General features: G+C 31.6%; 1 protein-coding gene across 2 annotated transcripts in view; it reads right to left on the bottom strand.

Annotated features, from left to right (window-relative positions):
- The window catches only part of LOC127714550 (E3 ubiquitin-protein ligase TRIM36-like), a 38,474-nt gene extending 15,337 nt beyond the window's left edge, over positions 1-23,137 (bottom strand). The window contains exons 1-6 of one of the 2 annotated variants that reach the window (XM_052220630.1): positions 22,279-23,137; positions 18,864-18,911; positions 17,362-17,409; positions 15,643-15,660; positions 1,770-1,799; positions 253-270 (exon numbers count right to left, since the gene is read on the bottom strand). In XM_052220630.1, coding sequence (XP_052076590.1) covers positions 253-270; positions 1,770-1,799; positions 15,643-15,660; positions 17,362-17,409; positions 18,864-18,911; positions 22,279-23,042 — 926 coding nt within the window. In that variant the 5' untranslated portion in view covers positions 23,043-23,137. The remainder of the gene's footprint in view (positions 1-252; positions 271-1,769; positions 1,800-15,642; positions 15,661-17,361; positions 17,410-18,863; positions 18,912-22,278) is intronic. The other variant, XM_052220631.1, reaches the window with a different exon arrangement.
- Positions 23,138-23,761: the final 624 nt, after the last annotated feature.

The raw sequence follows: 23,761 nt of genomic DNA, 5'->3' as shown, positions 1-23,761 counted from the left end.
GCAACATACATAGAATAAAATTATAACTGGATAATTCACGTTGTACCATAAAGTATATTTTAACAAAGCTGTAGGTCTTCAGGGAACAACACATATTGAAATCACAAAACATACCATTGTCATGACCATTTGTGTAGTCCCATGGACAACACATTGATGTGAGATAGAAGTTTTATTTTACATACACATCTCCAAGAATGCATGATTGTGATATGATATGATAATGAAACGTGTTGAATATTTTTTACTTACATAGACAAACCTTGACCGCTGAAATATGAGAAAACAAAAATGTTAGCTCAGTAAACATTTTTAAACAATTTTAACTGTGACTTGTATAATTATTGACTAATAATCTTAATAACATTCTGTAAAGTCAGGAATGTCTACTCGAAATATAGAAAATAAAAATGCGAGCTTCATAATTATACTTCAGAAAATTATGCATACAAATAATGCTATCACAATTTAAAGTACAATTGCGTATTTTTGAGAATCTAAATACGCAACAATAAAAACATGGCAAATATTTCGGAATTTACAGCAGTGCAATAAACATGATAAAGTTTAAAATGAATTCAATGCTTATTTAGGTTCATGCAAATATGCAGATATGAGTGCAAAAAAAGAATATATTTGAAAAAAAAAAACAATTTGACGGTATATGTTCAATAATTATTCACATTGTTTAAATAATCTGTATAGCTACTAACAAATCATCTGTAACGTCATCAGATCAATAGCTGCTATGCGGAGAATGTTTACAGTGTGTTCCCTGATTTGTTTCCAATTTTATAAGGAAGAATACAAACATAACGTTTCATAATAAAATTAAACAATGATGTCACTTTTATAGCCGATTTAAATTGTCTGAGCTATTTGTAATCACTAATTATAGTGGGATAAGCGTTGTGGCGTGCGTAACAAACATCATGTCCTCGCCATTCGAAATTCAAAATTAACTTGAAAGCGTGAATGTTCTCTTTTGAATTTCTATAAAATAAACAAACTATCTTCTTGGGCGGAAAACGTCCAACAGTTCAAATCTGATTAAGAAAGTATAGATATGATTTTTTATCTGAAAGACATTCAACGCTTTATAGCTAAAGAGGCAATGTGTGTATTACGTATTGCATATGTATATTGTATGAATGAATCGCATTGCCACAAGACATCTATTTCAGATTTTACGATCATCCAATATTTCATTGATATTTGGCGATCTTTCCGAAAACCTTGTTGCGGTATATGGATGATAACTTGTTGAATCATGGGAGTGTAGATAAATAAACGTTTATATTTACTATGATTTGACATTCATTATTTTAAAACGAAAGAACACACTGTATTGACCATCATGATTTTGCAGATGTAGATTAGATAGTTCATGTCATCGCTATATAAATAAGACCACACGGCTCTCGTCATTAAAACAATACATTGGCTTTTTAAACAGATAATCAGAAAATATATCCATTCCTTCCTGACATTAAACTAATACATAGTCTATTTTTTATCCATCTTACTTTTTTTACATAACTGATAGTCGGGGAAACACACTTATAATTCTCTGAAGTATGTACTATTAGCTATTGGGTCAATTAAGTTTCATCGATATACGATGTTTTCTTATAATAAACTTAATTCCACATGGATTTACGTATTCTGCCAAGCATAATTTAACACTTCAACTATTTAGTTCTGTATGTTAGTAAAACCACCTTCACAATGTTTAAACAATGAAGAAGAACTATAACATTAATACATACCTATGCCTGTATCGTGTTGCAGGCTCCTCACTGCAAAATTAAATCACATTTGTTTTTCTTATTAATGTTTTTTAAGGAATCCCACATCTTTAACTATAATTGACGAGCCGGGTGTTTTTACGTTTTGTGTGTTTTATTACCGGAATAACGGTTCCGTGCAATTTTAACAGAAAAATGTCACAACAAAACGTCTGTCCATTCTAAAGACAATCCTCTTTACAAAACAATTTCAAGGAAACACACCACTAAATCAATGAGGTTATAAAGTGTGCTATGGAATGTCTACCATTTTAACTAGGGGCAACTTATTATTTTTGTTTACATATTCTGTTTTGAATGTCTTAACGTCGTTTAAATTTTGATCATGGTGTTGTCTCTTTTTCTTAGATTGCCTAGAACTTCTTTATGTCCTGACAAATGTCACAAGAAATCTTTTCATTTACAAAAAAATTTCTCGGAAATACACCGTTAAATCAATGAGGTTACAAAGTGTGTTATGTCATGTTCAAAATAACACTACCATTCAAACAAGGCAAAAATGATGATTTCTTTTTATATTCTGTTTTGAATGTCTTGTCGTGGAATTTTTTAATTTTAATTTCATTGAACACATATTTTTTACCAAAAATGTTAGTGTCTTGCTAGAATTATCTTCGTATATTAAACAAATCAATTCATGTTTTTCATATACTAAATAAACTCATCATAGATACCAGGAATACAGTTTTGTATATGCGCCAGACGCGCGTTTGGTCTACAAAAGACTCATCAGTGACGCTCGAATCAACAAAAGTTAAAAAGGCCGAATAAAGTACGAAGTTGAAGAGCATTGAGGACCTAAAATTCCTAAAAGTTTTGCCAAATACAGCTAATGTAATCTATTCCTGAGGTAGAACAGCCTTAGCATTTCAAAAATTCAAAGTTTTGTAAACAGTTAATTTATAACTATGACCATATCAATGATAACTCATGTCAGCACAGAAGTGCTGACTACTGGGCTGGTGGTACCCTCGGGGAATAAAAACTCCACCAGCAGTGGCATCGACCTTAATGTCTTCTTCTCCTCCCAAGTAAAATAAAAAGGTCTGATAACATTCCGAGAAATGTAAAAGAAATTACCTCCTGTTAAATGATAGCAGGACAATTGACATTAATATCAAGAACTCTCAAACAAATCCTTTTGAGAAAAATGGAATGTATAACAACGTATTAACTTTAGACACTACATGACCACAAGGGAACACAAAGGAATAGCCAAATTCAGCTAGGGTAAACTTTGCGATAAGACATTGTACAATATATTATATAAGATATTAACTTAAACATACTAGTTTACATAAAAAATCCAAACTTTTCTGATTGGGTTCCATAAATATATCTTCCAGAACTAGAAATCAAGGAAACAATATTCACGACTTCCTCTGCCTGATGTTTAGACGTATACCTCAAATTTGACATAAGTGGTCATCTCAGTAACATACTAGCTTACTTTGATTGCTGATTAAAATCACATCAAAATATTAATTAAAAATGAGTCCAAATGCTATTTGTCTTTTTCGTATGTTTTAAGTCTAAGATCAAGTAAACATAATAGCTTTCTTTGATTGGTGTTAACAATCACATGTAAACATTTCTAAGTTCAAACGCTTACAATTTTGTTTATGCAAAATAGTGAAATTGCTTTAAGTGACATGAATTTAATAAAATGTAAAGAATAATTTTTTATATACGCAAACTTAACTTCACACATACACATAGTTCTGTAAATTATGGCATGTATAAAAAGACCTTTCTCATAAATACAAGTTTTCCGTGTCAAACATAAGATAATCCAGACCACCTTTATATATTTGTTTTCTATTATCGTTCATTTTAATGACATATACACTAGTAGCAAGATTTCAGTCTGAAACGGTCATTTTGGTCTGATCAAGTCTGAATCGACTAAATTTACCGCTAGGGAAAAACATTAAGACTTTTTAAGACTTTCAGACGCTGTTCCGATATGTCGTGTTCAGTCCGTTCATTCATGTCAAGATTAACAAGACAGAAGGCTCTAGCTGTTAAACAAGATATGTTAAGACGGTTTTAGACGAATTCAGACCAAACATAAAAAGTAACGTTCAAAATTTTCAGATCGGGTTAAGATCCGTTTAGTGTGTCAGAATGATATTAGGAGTTACGCCCCTTCATGTGGATGATACATTTAAATTACAAAATAATTACAATATAAATGCTAGAATTAGAAACGTGTATTTTGAATAATTTAACAAAAAAACATTGGTTGACTTTTTATTTCTGTTGGTCTTTTTTAAGAGATTAGGGAATTAATATATATAAACTTTTGTTAATTTGTTTTATTGAGGAAATAAATTATTCGCCAATAACTGTTTATGATTTTATTTTTTATTTTCTGATGTTAATTTATGTATTTATCTACTTATTCTTTGAAAAGAAGTAATTGCAAATTTAAACATAACATTAGCAAAAGAGTGAAAACACCTTATAAATTTCATGCGTCTGAAGCACGTTTCTGGATTTTACTTCATCGGGAACGATCAACGGAAAATACAAATATGTTTTATGTCAGATAATTTATATCGTTAATTTCGTTATCTTTCGATACTTTCCTCTCAAACTTAATAATTACTTCGTGGCATTTAGTAATCATTCTCGGTGCGAGTTATTCTTTTATATTTGGACAACCGTCTTTTTTTGCTTTTATTTCGTAAAGTGATGCGTCTGAACACCAAGGCCGCATCAGGGAACCATGTCTCAGAGTGCACTAATATTTTGAAAACTGCACCTACACCGTGACGAGACAATGTTAAAACTATAAATAACATACCATCGGAAAGAAGAAGATGCTGATGGGGGGTTTACAGAATAGAGAATGATGGGCAATAAATATAAAGAATAGAGAACATGGATAAAAAATAAAGAATAGAGAATAATAAGGTGCTTAAATATAAAGAATTGATAATAATAGACAAAAAGTTTAAAGAATAGAGAAAAACGGCATAAAAAATTAAAGAATACAGAAATAAAGGACCCCCCTCCAGATCCTCATAGAACTTTTCGTTAAATCAATATAACCTAATTTAAGTTCAGCATCGAGTATATATCCTTGTAAATGCGTTAATCCTTTCTTTCATTTTAATAACAATCTTATTTAATATAAAATATGTATTTATTTGTTTATTTGTTTATTCAATTTGCGTCTTCTCAAGGATTTGTATAGTCACTATACAAATCCTTGGTCTTCTTCTTCCTCTAATAGTAATAAATGTATTCGTTATTTAATATTTTATGTCAATAAAGATGGAGTTCGATGGCACGTGCCAATAATCAAAAGGTAATAAAATCAATGATCCTTAAAATATTAAAAACTTGGCAATTACAATGGCTATTTCACAATTACATCATATGTACACCTGTCATGGTATCATAGCTCCGTACATGTATGTGTAGTTTAAGGTTATAACAGATTTTATAATAGCTTCTTTCTAAACAAATTACATTGTTAAAACTATACGAACATATAGCAAAACCGCAAATTTAGTGGTTAAAAAAAATATACGATAATGACAAAAAAAAATAATTAAAAACTAAAAAAAAAAAAAATTCTGTTGGAAGTTGCATATATGGATGTCTTTTGTTGTGTGTTTTTTTTTGTGGTTTGTTTGCTATATTATTGACGTAAATAAAACCGACATTTCCTTTTAATCATATATATAATTTGAGTTCTGTAAATTTCTAGACGTACGTAAGAATGAAGGACGAAATGCAGGTTTGATAAATGGTCATCAAAGAGCGACACAATTAAAAACAAGTAAAAATATAGTTATTACAGCTACAGTCATTATTTTTTCTATTAAAACATATTTGATACTTTTTGCGCCATTGTCATATATCGAAAATTCAAAAAAATCTCACATTACCATTAGCTTTCTGTGATTTCCCCGATTCACCATTATGATGTCATGCCACTTGCTATATTGATTCAGAAAACAAATTAACGAAATCTATGACCACACAATTGTAACTGTTCCTATCTTTATTAACAAAATTTATCGTAAATATTTACAACTATAAAAATGAGTAACAGTGGTGGTCTGTTCTGCCCGGAAAACTATGCGGACTAAAACTGTGTACAGTGGCGTTTCCAGTCATTTTAAATGGGGGTTCCCAACCAAGGATAAAGGGAGGGATCCAACCTTATGTCCTTATTAACAAAAGGGGGTCCAAATCCAGGACCCCCCCTCAAATCCGCCACTGTGTGTACCACCGACATTAATTTTACAAATATGCAAATCGATACTAGTTCTGTTAGGACAGTTTTCAATTTTATATAATAGAAGTAGGTGAATTATACAGCAGACATATTGGTTTTCTTGGTTTAGATAGAAAATTCTCTACCCCCGATCAAGAATCTCATTAAATTATACTGATGTGCATTCGTATTTGTCTAAAATATAATCTTTAATCTTATCAAATTTGAATCTCATGATTTTTGTAAAAAAAGCGGAATTACATTTCCAAAGTGATATTCAATCTTATTATTCAAAGACAAACTGACAACGCCACTTCAAAATAAAAAAAAAGTCAAAATGACAAACTGTACATATATCCTAACTTAGAATATACAAATAACACACTTCATGACTTCATAACCATAGAAATACAACGAAAGATCATATCATAAACAAAATTATATTGAAAGGTCAATGATGAGAAATTTTAACATTTGTAATACCTAGTACTTTATAATCTTTTTCTGAAAAGACTTCTCGTCCTGAATATGCATGAAATGTTTGCCACTGGACGTTAAGGAACCAACAATCAATCAATCTTTTGCTCTAAAAAATTAATGAAACAATATAAGCCACAATTTTATCCATCACTTGGTGTCTGTTGTCTGTTTGTACAGTAAACATACTGAATTCGTTTCGTCAAGAAATGTATTCTTTAGACGAGTTCAAGAGTGTAAATAAATTCATAGGGTATCATGTGCTAGTTGGAATTATTCATTGCAATCACATTGTGTCCTGTGACTTTTTTTCTGTGACCTCTCTGTCCGTTTAATTATTGTACACCTTCATGAGTTTTCTCCCCAATATGCCTGAGCTATTTGTCACTGCTCGATTATTCTCTATTCTTTACATCATTGCAAAGCATTCATCTCTTTTCTTCTTTTTTTTTGTTGCCTATCTTTTTTAATTCTTTATTTTTAGCCTTTTATTCTGTAAATGCCCATAATTCTCTATTCTGTAAACCCCACCCAGACCCTCATGAAGTGTCCGTAAGGGGTCTTTTTGCATAAAAAATAATCTTACCAAAAAAAATACTCGCAAGTTTGAGATGCGTCTAACTAGTTTTGAGTTAAAGAAATCATTCATTGCCATGTGATTCTATTCAAGTTGTTGCCTTTTCGATTGAATAAGAGAAATTTCTCCAAATATAATAATAATAAAAAGATAAATGAAATAAAGAAATACGTGTCATATCAGTTAAGAAATACGTTCCTACGTGAATTTAAGAAAGAAATTGTTTTGTCTTATTATTATCAATTCATTAAATTGTTTTTTCCTTTTATTTTAATTTTTATTCAATGTTACCCTCTTTGCGGAACTTTGCCTTTGTGCCAATTACATTGGCATTTACCTCTAAAATAATCTTTCATTTGCGCCACAACCCATATTTCATTTGCGCCAAAATAAAACATTTCATTTACGCCAATAATACAGGTACGGGTTATGTTCTCTCATATATTTCATGATGGTATGACACTAAACCCCCAACGGGAAGGATTGGGCTTGATATTCATATGATGAAGACATAATCTTTCAATCAGTTTAATTGAGGTCTGGAGCTGGCATGTCAGTAACTGCTAGTAGTCCTATGTTAATTTATGTATCATTGTCATTTTGTTAAGTTTCTTTTGTTACCTATTCTACCATCGGACTCAGGCTTCTTTTTCATTGAGTTTTATTGCTGTGTGTTTGTTTATTCTAAATATGCTAGAGGTATAGAGCGAGGGTTGAGATCTCACAAAACATGTTTAACCCCGCCGCATGTTTGCGCCTGTCCCAAGTCATGAGCCTATTGCTAGTACACGTTTTGTTTAGGGAACAGCTGAAGCACGCCTCCGGGTGCGGGATTTTCCCGCTGTGTTGAAGACCCATTGGTGGCCTTCGGCTGTATTCTGCTCTGTGGTCGGGTTGGTGTCTATTTGACACATTTCCCATTTCCATTCTCAATTTTGAATAGTATAAAAAGTCGTTTTATTCAAAAGAGACTTTGAATAATAACTTTAAAACACAGTTCTGTTATAATTTAACGAGTTCATAAAAACTAAAAATAAAGGACTATATACTGGAGTAAAACCAAAACTTTGTTCCGACACTAGACTTGTAGGCAACGGCTCGGATGTACTCATTTATACTGGATAACATATATGTGTGGTCATAAAAATTACAGACTAATTTCCTCTATGTAAACACAAGGAGATGTGGTATAATGATTGCTTATGAAACAACTATCCCTAAAGTTCAAATGAAGTGGACGAAAACCACCAGAGACAACCGTACGGCCTTCTAAAACCCATTCCGTTAAGTCGGCTAAAAACGGTCCCAACATGGAAAATATGAAACAATCAAACTCTAAAGAAAACTTACGGATTTTACTCAGATCCATCTTGACACCTCAAACATGCGAACACTATATAATTTTTAAACCTAACTGACTCGCAGTTTTATATTAAACAAAAATTATGAACTTTTTAAAATTAGTTATCCATGGGGAATACTTAAAAAATCATCTTATTCACGATGTAGCAATGAATATTTAAAACTTTTCCGTTATATGTTACCTGTGAAATGGCGCCAATGTAGTTTTTATTTTTTGGCGCAAATGAAAGATTGGATTTTTTTCAAGATTGGCGCAAATGCAATGCAACCTCTCTTTGGAGTCTTTCAAAAAGATAAAAATCACCTGTATTGGTATTGCTGGTGTATATATGTCACACGTTCCATCTACAATATACGGAAATGACACGGCTGGGTATTGTAAACTTACTGAAGGAGTTTAATGTCAAATTCATATCCCTGGGCGAAAACATTATTATTTACCGGTTTGTCAAAACACCGTTTGTACACTTACAAAAATGTATTGATCTTTCACGCTGTCTAGTCTGAGATTAAAAGTTTAGGCAATTTTTGTAGGTAAAGGGAGGGTGCTTACAAACCGATTCTTCAAAGTATGATTTACAATATGCTAGTATAATAATTCCAGGTGAAGGACGGGTTTTGTAGCATCTTTGCATGTAAGCATGGCATGACCGTTGTTTTACCTCGACAGTCAAGTGCTGACGGATTTCCAATTGCACTGATCTTAACGCTCATACAGTAATATTACAAGAATGGAGTATTAGGTTCCAAAGTTTGGAAATATTTTGTTGCTTCAGGACAATCATTCTGAACTCGCTTCTAGCTTTTCTATCTTTCGGTATACTGTAGTTAATCGATGTATTCCAAATCATACTCAACGTTTGGTTTTACTAGAATGAACAGACTCTCAACTAAAGATACATCAATTTTGGTTTATGTTGTATAACGTATACTAAGTTTCATTTATTTTCGTGGGAACCAATTTTCGTGGATTAAGGAAAACTTGCATGTTCGTGGATATCTAATTTCATGGTTTTTTTCTTCTTAACAATTTCAGGTAGTAAGATTTGGTGTTAAATCAAGAACAGCGAGAAAGACTATTTCGCAGACTGATGAAAGATACTCAGTCCGTTCTCACAACGACTAAGTCCTTATGCACAGATTTTGAATAAAAATAAAACAAAAACTTGCCCATTAGCCAAACCAAAGAAAGAAACCAATGAATGCACGTACTCTGCCAAGATATTAGACCTAGCAAAATAAAACAAAAAACATTTGTCAGCCTTTGTATGTTTATATTGAATAAAATATGATATTCGTTTATTTAATTGATGTTGGAAAGGAGAAAAAATTCACGTAAAAAAACAAACACTAGCTGGTAATAAAACAATATCAATTGTTATTTCTTTTACTTTAGAACTACAGAACGTGCAATAACAGAATTAATTTAGCTGACTCATTACACATTAACTGTATTAAAATACATTGAATGTGACTTTTGAGTCTTTTTCTCCATTATCGTTAAAGTCAATACAAATAAAGTATTTAATTACATAACAGAGGACAGACAGCCTTAGGTGCTGTGTGCAAATTTTTGTAGGTCACGTGGTACGATTTTAGCGTCCCTCGACAATTTTGAATCTGGAAAAGATCGATTTGTTCATGTTTTTATATCAAATATACTCTCTTGCACTCGCAGAAAATATAGAAAGTTTTGAAATAAAAAGATTAATCTATGAAAGAAGATCACTTTATATGAAATATTTTCTTTATGTTTTTTTTTTATCTTTAAAATAAATTCTATCAATAAAGAAATGCACTGTAATGGCGGGAAATTTTTTTCGATCTCTGCGAAATCGCAAGGCACAGATTTTTGTAAATTTTACAAATGTCAGCACGTGAAAATCATTCAAATTTATGTCAATCAAAGAACACTATTCGAACATTCTAAATCTTCTTAAGTCTCCAGCCGTTGCTTCGTAATAAGTCGCTAAAATATGATTTCCGGTAAATAAAATAGCCAAAATATTTGTCAATATTTGTCAAATCCGCGAGTAATTATGTTATTTTAGGCATATGAACTTTTATATATTTTAATTATTTTGAAAACAAAATGAAAATTTTGTCTTATGAATAACCATCATGAAAAAATATAGTTTTTTTCATAATTAAATCGTGCATTATTTGTGTATTGGATTGCTTAATTGCCTTCTCTCTAGTGTTATATCTGTTTTGTTTACTGACAAATGACGAAATAATGCAATATTTAAAATTTAGTATTTTACAAAACTTTGTCCCGATTAAAAACTTAAAACCGACTGAATAAATTGAGAATTCAGTGATTATCGATGTCGAAATTAGCCCTTGGTAATAAACAGTCAGTTTGGGTATACATATGTTTATTGCCAAGAAATAACTAACAAATGTGTTTATTATATATGTACAAAGTATATGTATATTGCATGATCAGCCCTTCTGTATATTACTTGTTTTTTTTAATTGATTCAACAAATTTCGCTTGTCCAGGTGTCATTAACGGTGATGTTCACACCACGAGTAGTTTGATATAAATGACACAATACCACCGCGACCGATCGATAATATAAGACAAATCTGCGTGCCGTGTGCAGAGTGTTCGTTTTCAAAATCTTCCAAAAGTTACCACTAAAATAAACAACGTAAAAAGAATATAAACATTTTTCCTGTGTGCATATACGATGACTTAAAAGAGTCCTGGGTGCACTTTGTATGTCCTGAGTGCACTCAGGAGGTCCTGGGCAGTGTATAGACGTACCCGTTGATTTGCAACTATATTGTTTCTGTTTTGGCACATACTTATACATGAACCTCATTAAATTCGATCTCAAAATAGTGACTATAAATGAATAGATATTTTAAAAAGTCTTAGGAAATTCCATTGAGCACAAAACTAATCCAAATCCGATTTCAATTATTTCGTAATTCTAAAATACGTTTTTTTTGGCAGAAGTTACAATTATTTTTTTTATCTGATATGACTTTGAAACACTGATTTAAGATTTATATTGTCCACAAAATATCATAAAATATAAGGGATACAAAAGACGCTTTTCTAATATTTTTTTTTACAAAGTTGTTAATTGTTTAATTATGTCGTAATTTGCTAGGTCAGTGGCGGATTCAGGGGCCGACATATCGTACGCTTCCTATTTGATTGGACAATATATCATTTTTAGCATTATTTATATCATCATTTTTTTTTATCCTCGCTACACGTGGCGTTATTTCCTCGTCTGTATAACACAGCTAGTGAATTAGTCTAAATGTTCATCCAATGTATAGTTATATTTCTTTTTCATCACTTTTTTATTCTTAAATATAAGCGTTGTCTATTTCTATCAGACAAGCCCACACATGGACTTTTTCATTAGTATAGAAAGTCCCTGGCCCACAATAGCAACAACAACCTTTTGATGATCAATTCATTATAAAAAAAAACTAAACTATGTGGACAGTGGGTCATCGCACACAGGTTTGTTTAACAAGACAGCTAATTGGACAAATGTGATAGATTGTCACGCCTACATTAAACTGCTGTCCAATCAAATGCCAGCAGAAACCTGTCAATTAAAAAGTTATTGCAAGCGTGGATAAGTTAGAGATTTGATTTGCATTCGATATTTGAACAAAAAGTTAGATAATCACTATTCGTTTAGCATTAAATTGCGAAGAACGTGTTCGTGTAACAACCCTCCCCCTTTTTCCGTTTTCGGCTTCTTATTTTTGCACCTTCTTTTTTAACAGAAAATTATTAAATGTGAGCGTACTGCAAGTTTCTGAATTTTACAAGCATTCTATATAGCGACTTGTGATTTCCGGGAACGTTATATTTTCAAGATTTCACTGACCTCTGAAAAAGTTAGAACATACAAGTTTCATCTACCATTTGCAGAAAAAACAATACCAAATTATATTTGTAAATTGGAAGAGATTAAGAACAGTTTTAAATCCGTACTAAAAATCGTCTGAAATATAACAAAACATATTTCTCTCTGCCTGAATGCAATCGAAAGCAAATTTTCATTTTATTCTTTATCTTTTTGCAAAATACGAAGAATTCTCCTTAAAACTGCAAAGTATTAAACAGACAGACTAACTTTAAAGGATAACATACAAGTTTGTACTACCATCCAAGGAAATAAGTGTTCCATAAAGTAACTAATCCTTAATTCACAACCGTCAAAACTCTGGACTCATTTTTGATATTTACCTGAGAGATCATAAAGGACATACATCTACCAAGAACTTAACCAAAATGGCAAAAATGAAACAATATCTTTTTATTTTTTTTTTTGGTAGACAAGTAGCAAATTGAATAAAGAAATGTTATTGAAAGAGAATTAATATATATGATAATTTTTCTAAGCGAAGTGGCAAAAAACGCATATATAGAGTTACGTAGGTGCAAAAAAAAAATATATTGATTGTCAATTTCGACTATTTAATAAAGGATAATAGGTCAAACACGACACACGATTCTTGATTTCCAATGTACATGATTTAAAACCGGATTTTTCTTCTACAGATTGCATTCTAAAGAACACATGCTTGGCCATGATCGTTGAATGTTCAGCGTACAATATTCATGATATTCAGGATGATTTCAACGAAAAGCAAAAGAAAAAGATCTATTTTTCTTAATCCGAGCATTACTTAAATTCAACATATAAAACCGTTTTGTTTTACGCAATACATATAAAATTGAGAATGATTGATGTACTTTTTATTCTCTCTAACAATTAGCATTGATAGTCCCGACAGCTTTCTCTCCATTAGTAAGGGAGGTCCTATTCTTAACAGTAAGCGGACACTGAAAAGTCACAGGACAAAAAGTCACAGGACAGAAATTCACAGGACAAAAAGTCACAAATAATTTGTTGAAAATTGTTTAAGTATGTAAGAGAAATATCTTGAAAAATTACTTTTTATTACATATATTCTTTTTACAGTTTATGAAATTGTTCATTAGCCTTGATAAATGAAGATTTAATAAATTTTAATCATGCAAATGATATAATATTTCTTAGCACCATGAAGCTGTTTAGGTACCAAGCCACTTTGATAGTTTGTTTTCTAAACAATTATTTGTTCATTTAATACATTTGTTTACAGAGTTGGTTTATATATACAATAGTTCAAGATACATACAAAATATTTTTTTTTAAAATAAGTATTTTCTTTTTCAAAGAAAATAGTCTCGGAAACTGAATTGTGACCTTTCGTTTGTGACCTTTTTTCAACAAGCACGCATTATTTATGAGTAAAGTTGGAACAAAGGTCAATTTGGCTCTGATTCACAACAATTGTTCTCTTGTTAAGATGGCCTTTTGTTTTTGTCGACACGCGCTCGCCGTATCAGGCTAAAACAAATCAATGCATATAAATTTCACCTGTGTCTTATCCTCGACTGAATATTTTTAGCAATATTAATATTGGATACAATTGTAACGTAATGAATTTGATCCTAGTCTAAGTTTAATTTTCTGTTGAATCAGTTGAACATCTAAGTGATCATCGATGTGTAATATTTGACACTGGACATTATTTTAGTTTTACACTAGTCAATACAATACAAATAATGTATTTCTATCAATCATTTACGTCAGTTGAAGACTTTTGAATGTAACAATGCTCCCGGTTAATATAAATAAAAAGATGTGGTATGTGTACCAAATAATCAACTCCCCATCCAAGTGACAAAGTATAAAACAATTATAGGTCAAAAGTACGGCCTCAACACGGAGTTTTGGCTCACACCGAACAGCAAGCTATAAAGGTCCCCAAAATGACTAGTGTAAAACAATTCAAAATGGAAAAAAAAACAAAGTCTAATCTATAAGTACGGTCATTACGCTACGTTATTTTATAGTTTTTTGGTCAATTCGGAAAAAGCAAGTAAGAGTCTCACTGTTTTTAAAATGAGAAGTAACGCTGGTGTTATAAAAACAAATCTGATACGAAACAGATATATATACCGTACACTAGATTTTATTAAACGTTTCTTAACTTATGTTGTTTGATATTTTTCTATAATATGATTTATTCTTGCATTAGTTCTTGCTAAAAAAAACTTGATGATGAAAAAACATTAAGAGAGGTATCGCAATCGGTCTTTATAGGTACCTAAAGGTAAATATAAACTGTCAACTAAATCCTTAAAATGTTCTTTATTCTTGTTGCATTTATTTTGCAAAAAAATAATGTTTTATTTGTCAATGTTATAATTTTACCCGGTAAATCCTTATATAAGATAAAACATGGAATTTTATTCATTTTACGTCCATGGATAAAACATCATAAGCGTTACATGGGTAATGATTTAGATAGTTTATGACAATCCGTTTCGGTTGACTGCTTAGATAATCCGTTTATTGAAATGTGAATAACTTTCACCAAGCAACTTTCATCTGACAAGTGTATAATATATAAAAATATAAAGCAAATTAGATAAATTAGAATATATTTTTCATGACAAATTTTATATGGATCAGAACTATTATTTTACATTAGAAACAGAAAATGTTTAAGAAAATTTCAGAACATCTTTGGGATATATTACTTATCATTTTATCTTTACGGGCGGAATGAATAAATACAGGACTGCTTTATGTCAGAAAGCACGACTGCAAAGTTTTTATGCCTAACACATTTTCCGGTTACAACAATTAATCTTTTCTTATATAACCAATTAAATGTTAAAAATTCTATCAGAAAAAAATGAATTGTACGTTTGCATACGTTATTTTATGAAAAAGATATACAGTATTACATCAAAAGACCACAAAAGAATATCCTCGAAGCTATGCCGATTTGATTCATAAAGGGGGAGTAACCCCTGATAAACACAGATAAAGTGTCGCCCGTTTTATTTAAAATATTTAAAATCTTAACACGACTGAACACGATCTTACAGCAACTAAACAGATTTTTTACCTTTGGTCTTATTTTATCTGAACGTGATCTAATCTAGTCTTATTTGAACGCTAGAAGAATCTGTCTTGTTTATCTTTACACGACTGATATGACTGAACACGATATATCGGAACAGAGTCTGAAAGTCTAAACAGGTCTTAACGTTTTTCCCTAGCGGTAAATTAAGTCGATTAAGACTTGATCAGACCACAATGACCGTTTCAGACTGAAATCTTGCTACTAGTGATACTTACATTGAAACCTGCTCATTCCTGTAACAAGAATTAAAAAAAAAATATATCAAATAACAATACAGTGCAACATATTAAAAGAGTTTATTATTTGGTTGCTAGTTCCAGACTCAAGTATTTGTTAGCAATTCATATCAGATTAAATTAAAAAAGACTACACATTTTTTTTTTTATTAAACTCCCCATGCCCAAACCAGTGGAGTGTTGCATGACAAATATGTATTCAGTTAAATAACATAAATATATTGCCACTTTCTAGATAAACTTAGTAACATGCTGAATATTTTAGAAATAAAGTCTATTAAACCTCACCGGACACGGATTACATGTTCTTTATGTCTTGATGCGTTTTAATGTTGTGCCTGTTTTGTCTACTATTACAATATAGCTCCTCAACTGTTTCGGTACTTATACATCCCTCGGATTTCAGATGTTTGGCTTTGAGCGTTCCTGATGAAGGTAAATCCAGAAAAGCGCTTCGGACGCATGAAATTATTAAACGTGTTGTTTTCAATTTTTTACATCACTGGGTCGATACCTCTGCTGGTGGACTATCAGTCCCCGAGGGTATCATCAGCTCAGTAGTCAGTACTTCGGTACTGACATGATTTATAACAAACTTTTCTAAAATTGTCCGTTTATACATTTTGAAATTCTAAAGAAACTAAGTTTTCAACTCCCTCAGGCAAAGTTGACCTTAGATGGATTTGGCTATTTTGTTTTAGGTATTTTTGTCATATAGCTCTTCAACTGTTTCGGTACTTATACATCCCTCGGATTTCAGATGTTTGGCTTTGAGCGTTCCTGATGAAGGTAAATCCAGAAAAGCGCTTCGGACGCATGAAATTATTAAACGTGTTGTTTTCAATTTTTTACATCACTGGGTCGATACCTCTCTGCTGGTGGACTATCAGTCCCCGAGGGTATCATCAGCTCAGTAGTCAGTACTTCGGTACTGACATGATTTATAACAAACTTTTCTAAAATTGTCCGTTTATAAATTTTGAAATTCTAAAGAAACTAAGTTTTCAACTCCCTCAGGCAAAGTTGACCTTAGATGGATTTGGCTATTTTGTTTTAGGTATTTTTGTCATATAGCTCTTCAACTGTTTCGGTACTTATACATCCCTCGGATTTCAGATGTTTGGCTTTGAGCATTCCTGATGAAGGTAAATCCAGAAAAGCGCTTCGGACGCATGAAATTATTAAACGTGTTGTTTTCAATTATTTTATACAAGATTTTCAATCATTTTCGGCCAATTTGAAAGTAACATCATCTAAAATATTTGAACCTAAAACTTTAAGTCACGTTAACATTAGTTATTGTTTAAATATTGCTTTCGGTAATTCGGCTAGCAGCCAATATAATTCTGTATATTAGCTTTTGAAAGAATTCTGTATGGTGTTGTTTTATTCAAGTTGAAAAAAAATGCTCAACACAACTCAAATATTCTGAACATATCTATATTGACCTCAATATTATCAATTTTGGGAAACATTTATATCTTATGTAATATAATATATCATAACAAATGATAATATCAGTAATAACAAATTCTATAGTATTCATTTCAAATTTCCTAAAATACTCGAAATGATGTCTCAATAAGTCAGACAACACACCTCAGACAATCATTCAATTCAATTCAATTCAATTCAATTTTTTTTTTTAATAAAAAACATAAAAACAACTTTGTCAAGGTGGCTATTATTTTAACTTACCCACAAGAACGACATGTGTATCTGTACCTCTTTTGATATTCTGGTGGCCTGAAATGCGATTATTCAGAGTGTAATCCATATCTTTGGATCAACATGCAAGTATTTGTATATTGCCACTAGGGAAACACGTACATGACGCATCCGTTATTTGTGAGAAAAAAAAAAACATAGAGAAAATGAACAACGAATACATTGATATAAAGTCAAGTTACAAGTACATTTTTGCTAAAAATTTAACTTTATGCTGGTGCCTTCTATAGAAAAAAAAGTAAAATCACATAAATACTGAACTCCGAGGAAATTTCAAAACGGAAAGACCCTAATCAATTGGCAAAATCAAAAGCTCAAACATATCAAACGAATGGACAACAACCGTCATATTCCTGACTTGGTACAGGCATTTTCTTAAGTAGAAAATGGTAGATTAAACCTGATTGTCGCATCAAATTCCATTATATTGACAACGATGTGTGAACAAAACAAACAGACATAATAGGTAAAACTGTCAAAAATAGGGGTGCAGCAGTCAACATTGTGTTATTATCTTAAACACCATAAAAACAAACAAATATGTAAAGAAACATTGGCACAATAACACAATGACGGAATGAATAAGTACAGAGCCACGTCATATGTATCAAAGAAACACAAAAAGACATATAGACAAAGCATATGAGCAAAAATGAAATATAACAAAACAAAACAACTATTAGAACAATAACACAATGACGGGATGTATAAGTACAGAGCCACGTCATATGTAAAAAATAAACACAAAAAGGCATAAAGACAAGGCATGTTTGAAAAAATGAAAAACAAGAATATCAAAAATTATCATACAACAATAACACAATGACCTATAATTGACTATACGGTATAGTTTTTTCTGGCCTTGTTGAAAACCTTAGTGTTGCCTATAATTGTTTTTATCCACTTCATTAGAACTTTGGCGGGAAGTTGTCTCATTGGCAAATACACCAGATCTCCTTGTTTTTATACAGCGTCATTTTTTTTTGTACAGTAATTAGTCCGTTAGTTTTCTCCTTTTTAATGTTTTACATTCGTTATTTCTGGGGCTTTTATAGCTGACTATTCGGTATGAGCTTTGTTCATTGTTGGAGACCATACGGTGACCTGTAGTTGTTGATTTCTGTGTCATTTGTTCTCTTGTGAAGAGTTGTCTCATTGGCAATCATACCACATCTTTTCTTTTTTATATCTAGAAAGTCATTGAATCTTGATGAATCGCCACGCCATCTTTTCGTTATCAGAATATTGTTTTTCGTTTCTTCACAAGCTCTGATAATGACTTTAAATGACGGAATGTTGGACTGCCAGTTCCGATCTTCTATCTAGTATGTGTGTTGTGCTTTTTGCGTTGTCATGATCTTTAATGGTCAATGGTTGTTTTTATTTCCTAATCACTTGCATTTGATCTCTATAGTTCAATTGGGTTAACGTACTTACACGAACCTTGCAAAACAATGAATAAATAGTATTACCTGGTATTTTGTTGGCGTTCAGTGTTTTCCATCAACGCTGTACTGTCCCTTTAAAAACAAAAATATAACTACCAAATAAGGTGGACTAGTGATCAATACATTTACAGCAAATAAATATTATAAATCATTGATCATGAGTTTTATAATGTACAGGAGACAAGTATAAGTTTACTTCAATACTAATGATCCGAAATTAATTATGTCATATCATACTTTGAAAGTTTATGAAAGAAGTTTAACAAGCTATACGTGTGTACCTGCCACACAAATTAAAGAATATAATTTGTCTTACTGACAGTGACATATTTAAGTTACTCATACAAATCAAAGTGAATGCAATTGAAAACAAAATGTTAATAAACTATAATATACAAAATAAAATGACACAGATTTCTTGCATTTAATTTGTCCGAGTCGCCTTTCGTACATTCAAACTCATAAATAAAAAATAAACTGACAACGCCATGTCTAAAATAGAAAAAGACAAACAGACAAACAATAGTACAAAAACAACAACATAGAAAACTTAAGACAAAGCAACATGAACCCCACCAAAAACTGGGGGTGATCGCAGGTACTCCGGAAGGGTAAGCAGATCCTGAAGAGGACATTTACAGTTGAAAAATGGAGATATTTGATAACTGAAGTATGCGAGTTCCTATGTTACCACAAAACATAACAAAAATGTTCAAGTCCATTTCGGGCAAAATTTCGTAATTAAACAACTGAAAATTAATGACAGATAGCTTATTTATCACACGTGGGGTGGTGAATGAAGCATTGGTTACACAACTGATAAATCATTCGGTGACTAGAAGTCGAACATTAACGGTTACAACCCTGTGCTAGTGACAATGATGTATTTTCAACAGTGGATACTTCTTTAGCGTGTTCTTGAAATTCATGATATACATTAAAAAAGAACCCTCAAACCCTAACATGTCGAAGACCTTGATGAGTATCAGGGACCATACAACAATAATCTTAATTTATCGATTTTCAACTTTCATTAGCGATGTTTGAACCTTGATTTCTGTAAAGTTTCGCTTTGAAAAGACCCAATATTAATTTAGAAACAATGTTCAATATACTTCCATGGAAAAGTAGATATAACGAATATAGACAGACATGTAAATAAACGACCTGATAAAATTAAACAAAAACTGACCTTATAAGAGGCCACTTCAAACCGCTCAGAGTCCAAAAAGACAAATAAGGTCGAGCACAGATTTTACTTGATAAGACTCGACATAATCTCAACAGTAATTAACTTCACTGAACTGTACTCGACTTTGGTCTCGACTGTATCTAATATGTCTGATACAGTACTTGATAATCTTGGTATAGTCTGAAATGATCTCGACCTGTCTCGACCAGTCTCGACCTGTCTCGACCAGTCTTGACTAAGTCTCGACCTGTTTTGACCAATCTTGACCTTTAAGTTTAGTTTAGACTGGTCTGAATCGTCCCATCTAACTCAATTATATATTGTTTTTACACAAATCCAGGTTATTTGATAGTTTGATTCATTGCTGTAAATTATATATTGATCTTACAGAATGTCAGGTTGTTCGGTCGTTTGGGATATTGCTGTCAAATTTAAGGATTTAATTATTAGGTAAAGAAAATTCAAAAAAAAAATCAGTTTTTTATTAACTCAGATAGATACCTTTAAATTTGACAGAAATAAATCAAATTACCAATTAACCTGGTATTTTTGAAGATTGATGTATAATTGAGATAGCTGAAGATTTTCATGAAAATACAAGTTGATTTAAATTTGTTAATGATGACTATCTGAATTTAGTCGGAACTGAAATTCAAACTGAAAGCTTTTTTTTACCTACAAATTAAATCATAGAATTTGAAAGAAATAAACCAAACTACCAAGCAACCTAGCAATGTTTAAGATTTAAGATCAATATATAATTGAGATAACTCTATAGTTTTATGAAAATCAAAGTTGATATGGAATAGATATAAACAAAAATAAAGGTGACTTTTGAATTTAGTCGGAACTGAAAATTCTAGCTTAATTGACCTATCAATTAAATCCTTAAATTTGACAGCAATACACCAAACAAACAAACAACCTGGCATTCTGTTAGATCAATGTATAATTGAGACATTTGTAAAGTTTGATGAAAATCTAAGTTGATTTGAAAAAGTTATGAATAAAATCAAAGGTGACTGTCTGAATTTAGTCCGAAATGAAAATTCTAGCTTTTTTTTACCTATTAATTAAATCCTTATATTTGACAGCAATAAATCAAACTACAAAACAACCTGGCATTTTCTAAGCTCAATGGATAATTGCAATAGCTGTAAAGTTTTATGAAAATCCAAGTTGATTGGAAAAAAATATAGATATAATTAACGGTGACTATCTGAATGTAATCAAAACTGAAAATTCTAGCCTTTTTTTACCTACTAATTAAATCTTTTAAATTGACAGCAATTAATCAAACTATTAAATAACCTGGATTTTTGTAAGAACAATATATAATTGAGTTAGATGGGACGATGCAGACCAGTCTAGACTAAATTTAAAGGTCAGGACTGGTCGAGACAGGTCGAAACAGGTCGAGACTGAGTCAAGACTAGTCGAGACAGGTCAAGACTTAATCAAGACTGGTCGAGACAGGTTGAGACTGAGTCGAGACTGGTCGAGAATTTGTCAAGACCCTTTCAGACTATACCAAGATTATCAAGTACTGAATCAGACTTATTAAGTAAAACTGAGACTAAAGTCGACTACAGTTAAGTTCGGTTAAGTACTGTCAAGATAACGTCGAGTCTTATCAAGTAAAATCTGTGCTCGAATTTACTGGTCGAGCACAAAATTTGGTCTTTTCAGACTCGGAGAAGTTTGTAGTGCTAGGTGAGACCTTGAAATTGAGGTTAAACATTATTATCTATAATTGAAGCGGGACCAGAAAAGGGCGACCTGCCAAAACAGGTTGCTGCTAAAAAGTTATAACATTAAATTAAGGCAACAGTACTTTGTTGTATCAAAATTGGTGTACGAAATTTCTGTTTTAAACAATTTCAAGCAACTTTTCCTTTCCTGGTGTCAGAAGTATTAATCATGAAAATATACCACTGGAAAATGTGCTTTGTATGATTGCCTTTGAAGATATACCTTTTTTTTAAACAGATGTTCGTTAGTGTGTTATTATATCCTTATGTTGTGTACTGGTGTTTCTCTTTTGGTTTGTTTATTTTTTTTTTCCATGGTGTTGTCGATTTATTTATTTTTAACGTTATGAGTTTGAATGACCCTCTGGTATATATTGTCTCTCTTTGTTACACACCTTTAATACATAGGAGAAACCGTACATCTAAAAGAATAGTGTTCATACCAATGCATTGTTTATCAACATAAATATCCTTTTTCTATGAATCGATAACTTACCGAAACTTCAACTCTCCGAATAGGCTGTCTATTTCTGTGTCTGAATGCTTTTTGTTTCTGTATGACACGGAAGACCTTTCGGGAACTTGTTTTAAATCTATGTTGTCCACATCAATTTTAAGGTGTTTTAGCTTTCGTAACAATAATACATCTGCTATTGTTTCCATTTCTTTGATGTTCTTTTGCCATTGTTGACAATTTTCGAACACTCCACGATAAACTTTGGTGTGTGCAGACGTTTTTTGTAATGCTTTCTGTTCCTCATCCTGCACTAGCTTAACAAAACTATCTACTTTTTGATCAATCAATTTCTTCCAATAATTTCCTTCGTCAGTAAAGTTTTTGATGACAGCTTTGACTTCCTCACGGTAAGCTTTTGTGTCTTTTTCAATTTTGCTTACGTTTTGCCTCGATGTTGTTACCTTCGATTCAATATCCTTGGCAAGTTCAGACCTAAATTTCTCAGTTGATTTAGTAAGGTCTGTCATCAAATGACGGCTGTGTTTCTCAACGGAGCAAATTCTACACACAGGAGTATCACAGTCATGACAGTAGAATAAATAAATTTCTTCGTGTTCTGTACAAAGTAGTGTTTCTTCCCTGTTGATGTTTGGTCCGCTTAAAAACGTGTGGTTTTTACTTATCTTCGTGCGTAAATGAGATAATTTACAGCTTCCGCAAAATAATTGGTCACACAGTTGACAATAATGTTCACCAGCTCCGGCAGTACATATTTCACACGTCGAGGCTGCAGCTTGGGCCATTTTTGATACTCAAAGAAAGTACAAAAGTCACCTGTGGCTAGTTAATGTATATGTCAAGCGTTGTCCAGATGAACAATCCAGTCTTTGTAGTAAAGGTTTTGTTACAACCTAAAAATGGAATTAAACGTAAAGTAAGATACACTTCGTTTATTGATTTACTTCATCATGTTGATGTAATTCAATAAGCTGACTGATTAATACATATCTTACCAGAGAAAATAAGTTTGTAAGGAAGTACGTCAATGTCTACCAAATGTTATCAGGTTAACCAATTCAATTGTTTTTTCCTGTTCTTTTTGGTCATTAATTGATTCTTACCTGTTCCTCTGTTAAGATTAAAAAGATTTATAATAAACAATTGAACGTAGACTTCCACAACTGATTATATATATCCTTACTTGTAGTGACGAGAGTAAAGAAAAGTGTCACAAGTTTACACAAGGTAACTATGTGTATTAGATACACACACTATGTTAATCTATTTATAAAACCTTTCTACTATTGATTGATGAAGAAGTCCGTGGAATTGTAGGATGTCTTTTTTGTTTTCTTTCTTGCGCAGTAAAATAATTTTGATTATAAGCTTGTTGAGATTTGATTATCAATAAAGTTACTAATATATGTGTGTGGCATATGATAAGTAATGATGTATACAAACGTAGTGTTTTCTTTTTAAACATTACTCATCTGTATAGTTGTGTTGGATAATATAAATGTTG

The sequence above is a fragment of the Mytilus californianus genome, unplaced genomic scaffold, assembly GCF_021869535.1.
Source record: "Mytilus californianus isolate M0D057914Y unplaced genomic scaffold, xbMytCali1.0.p SCAF_9, whole genome shotgun sequence".
In the NCBI taxonomy this organism is placed as follows: domain Eukaryota; kingdom Metazoa; phylum Mollusca; class Bivalvia; order Mytilida; family Mytilidae; genus Mytilus; species Mytilus californianus.
Note: the sequence above shows the minus strand (reverse complement) of the source record. Positions and strands in the feature narration are given on the sequence as shown.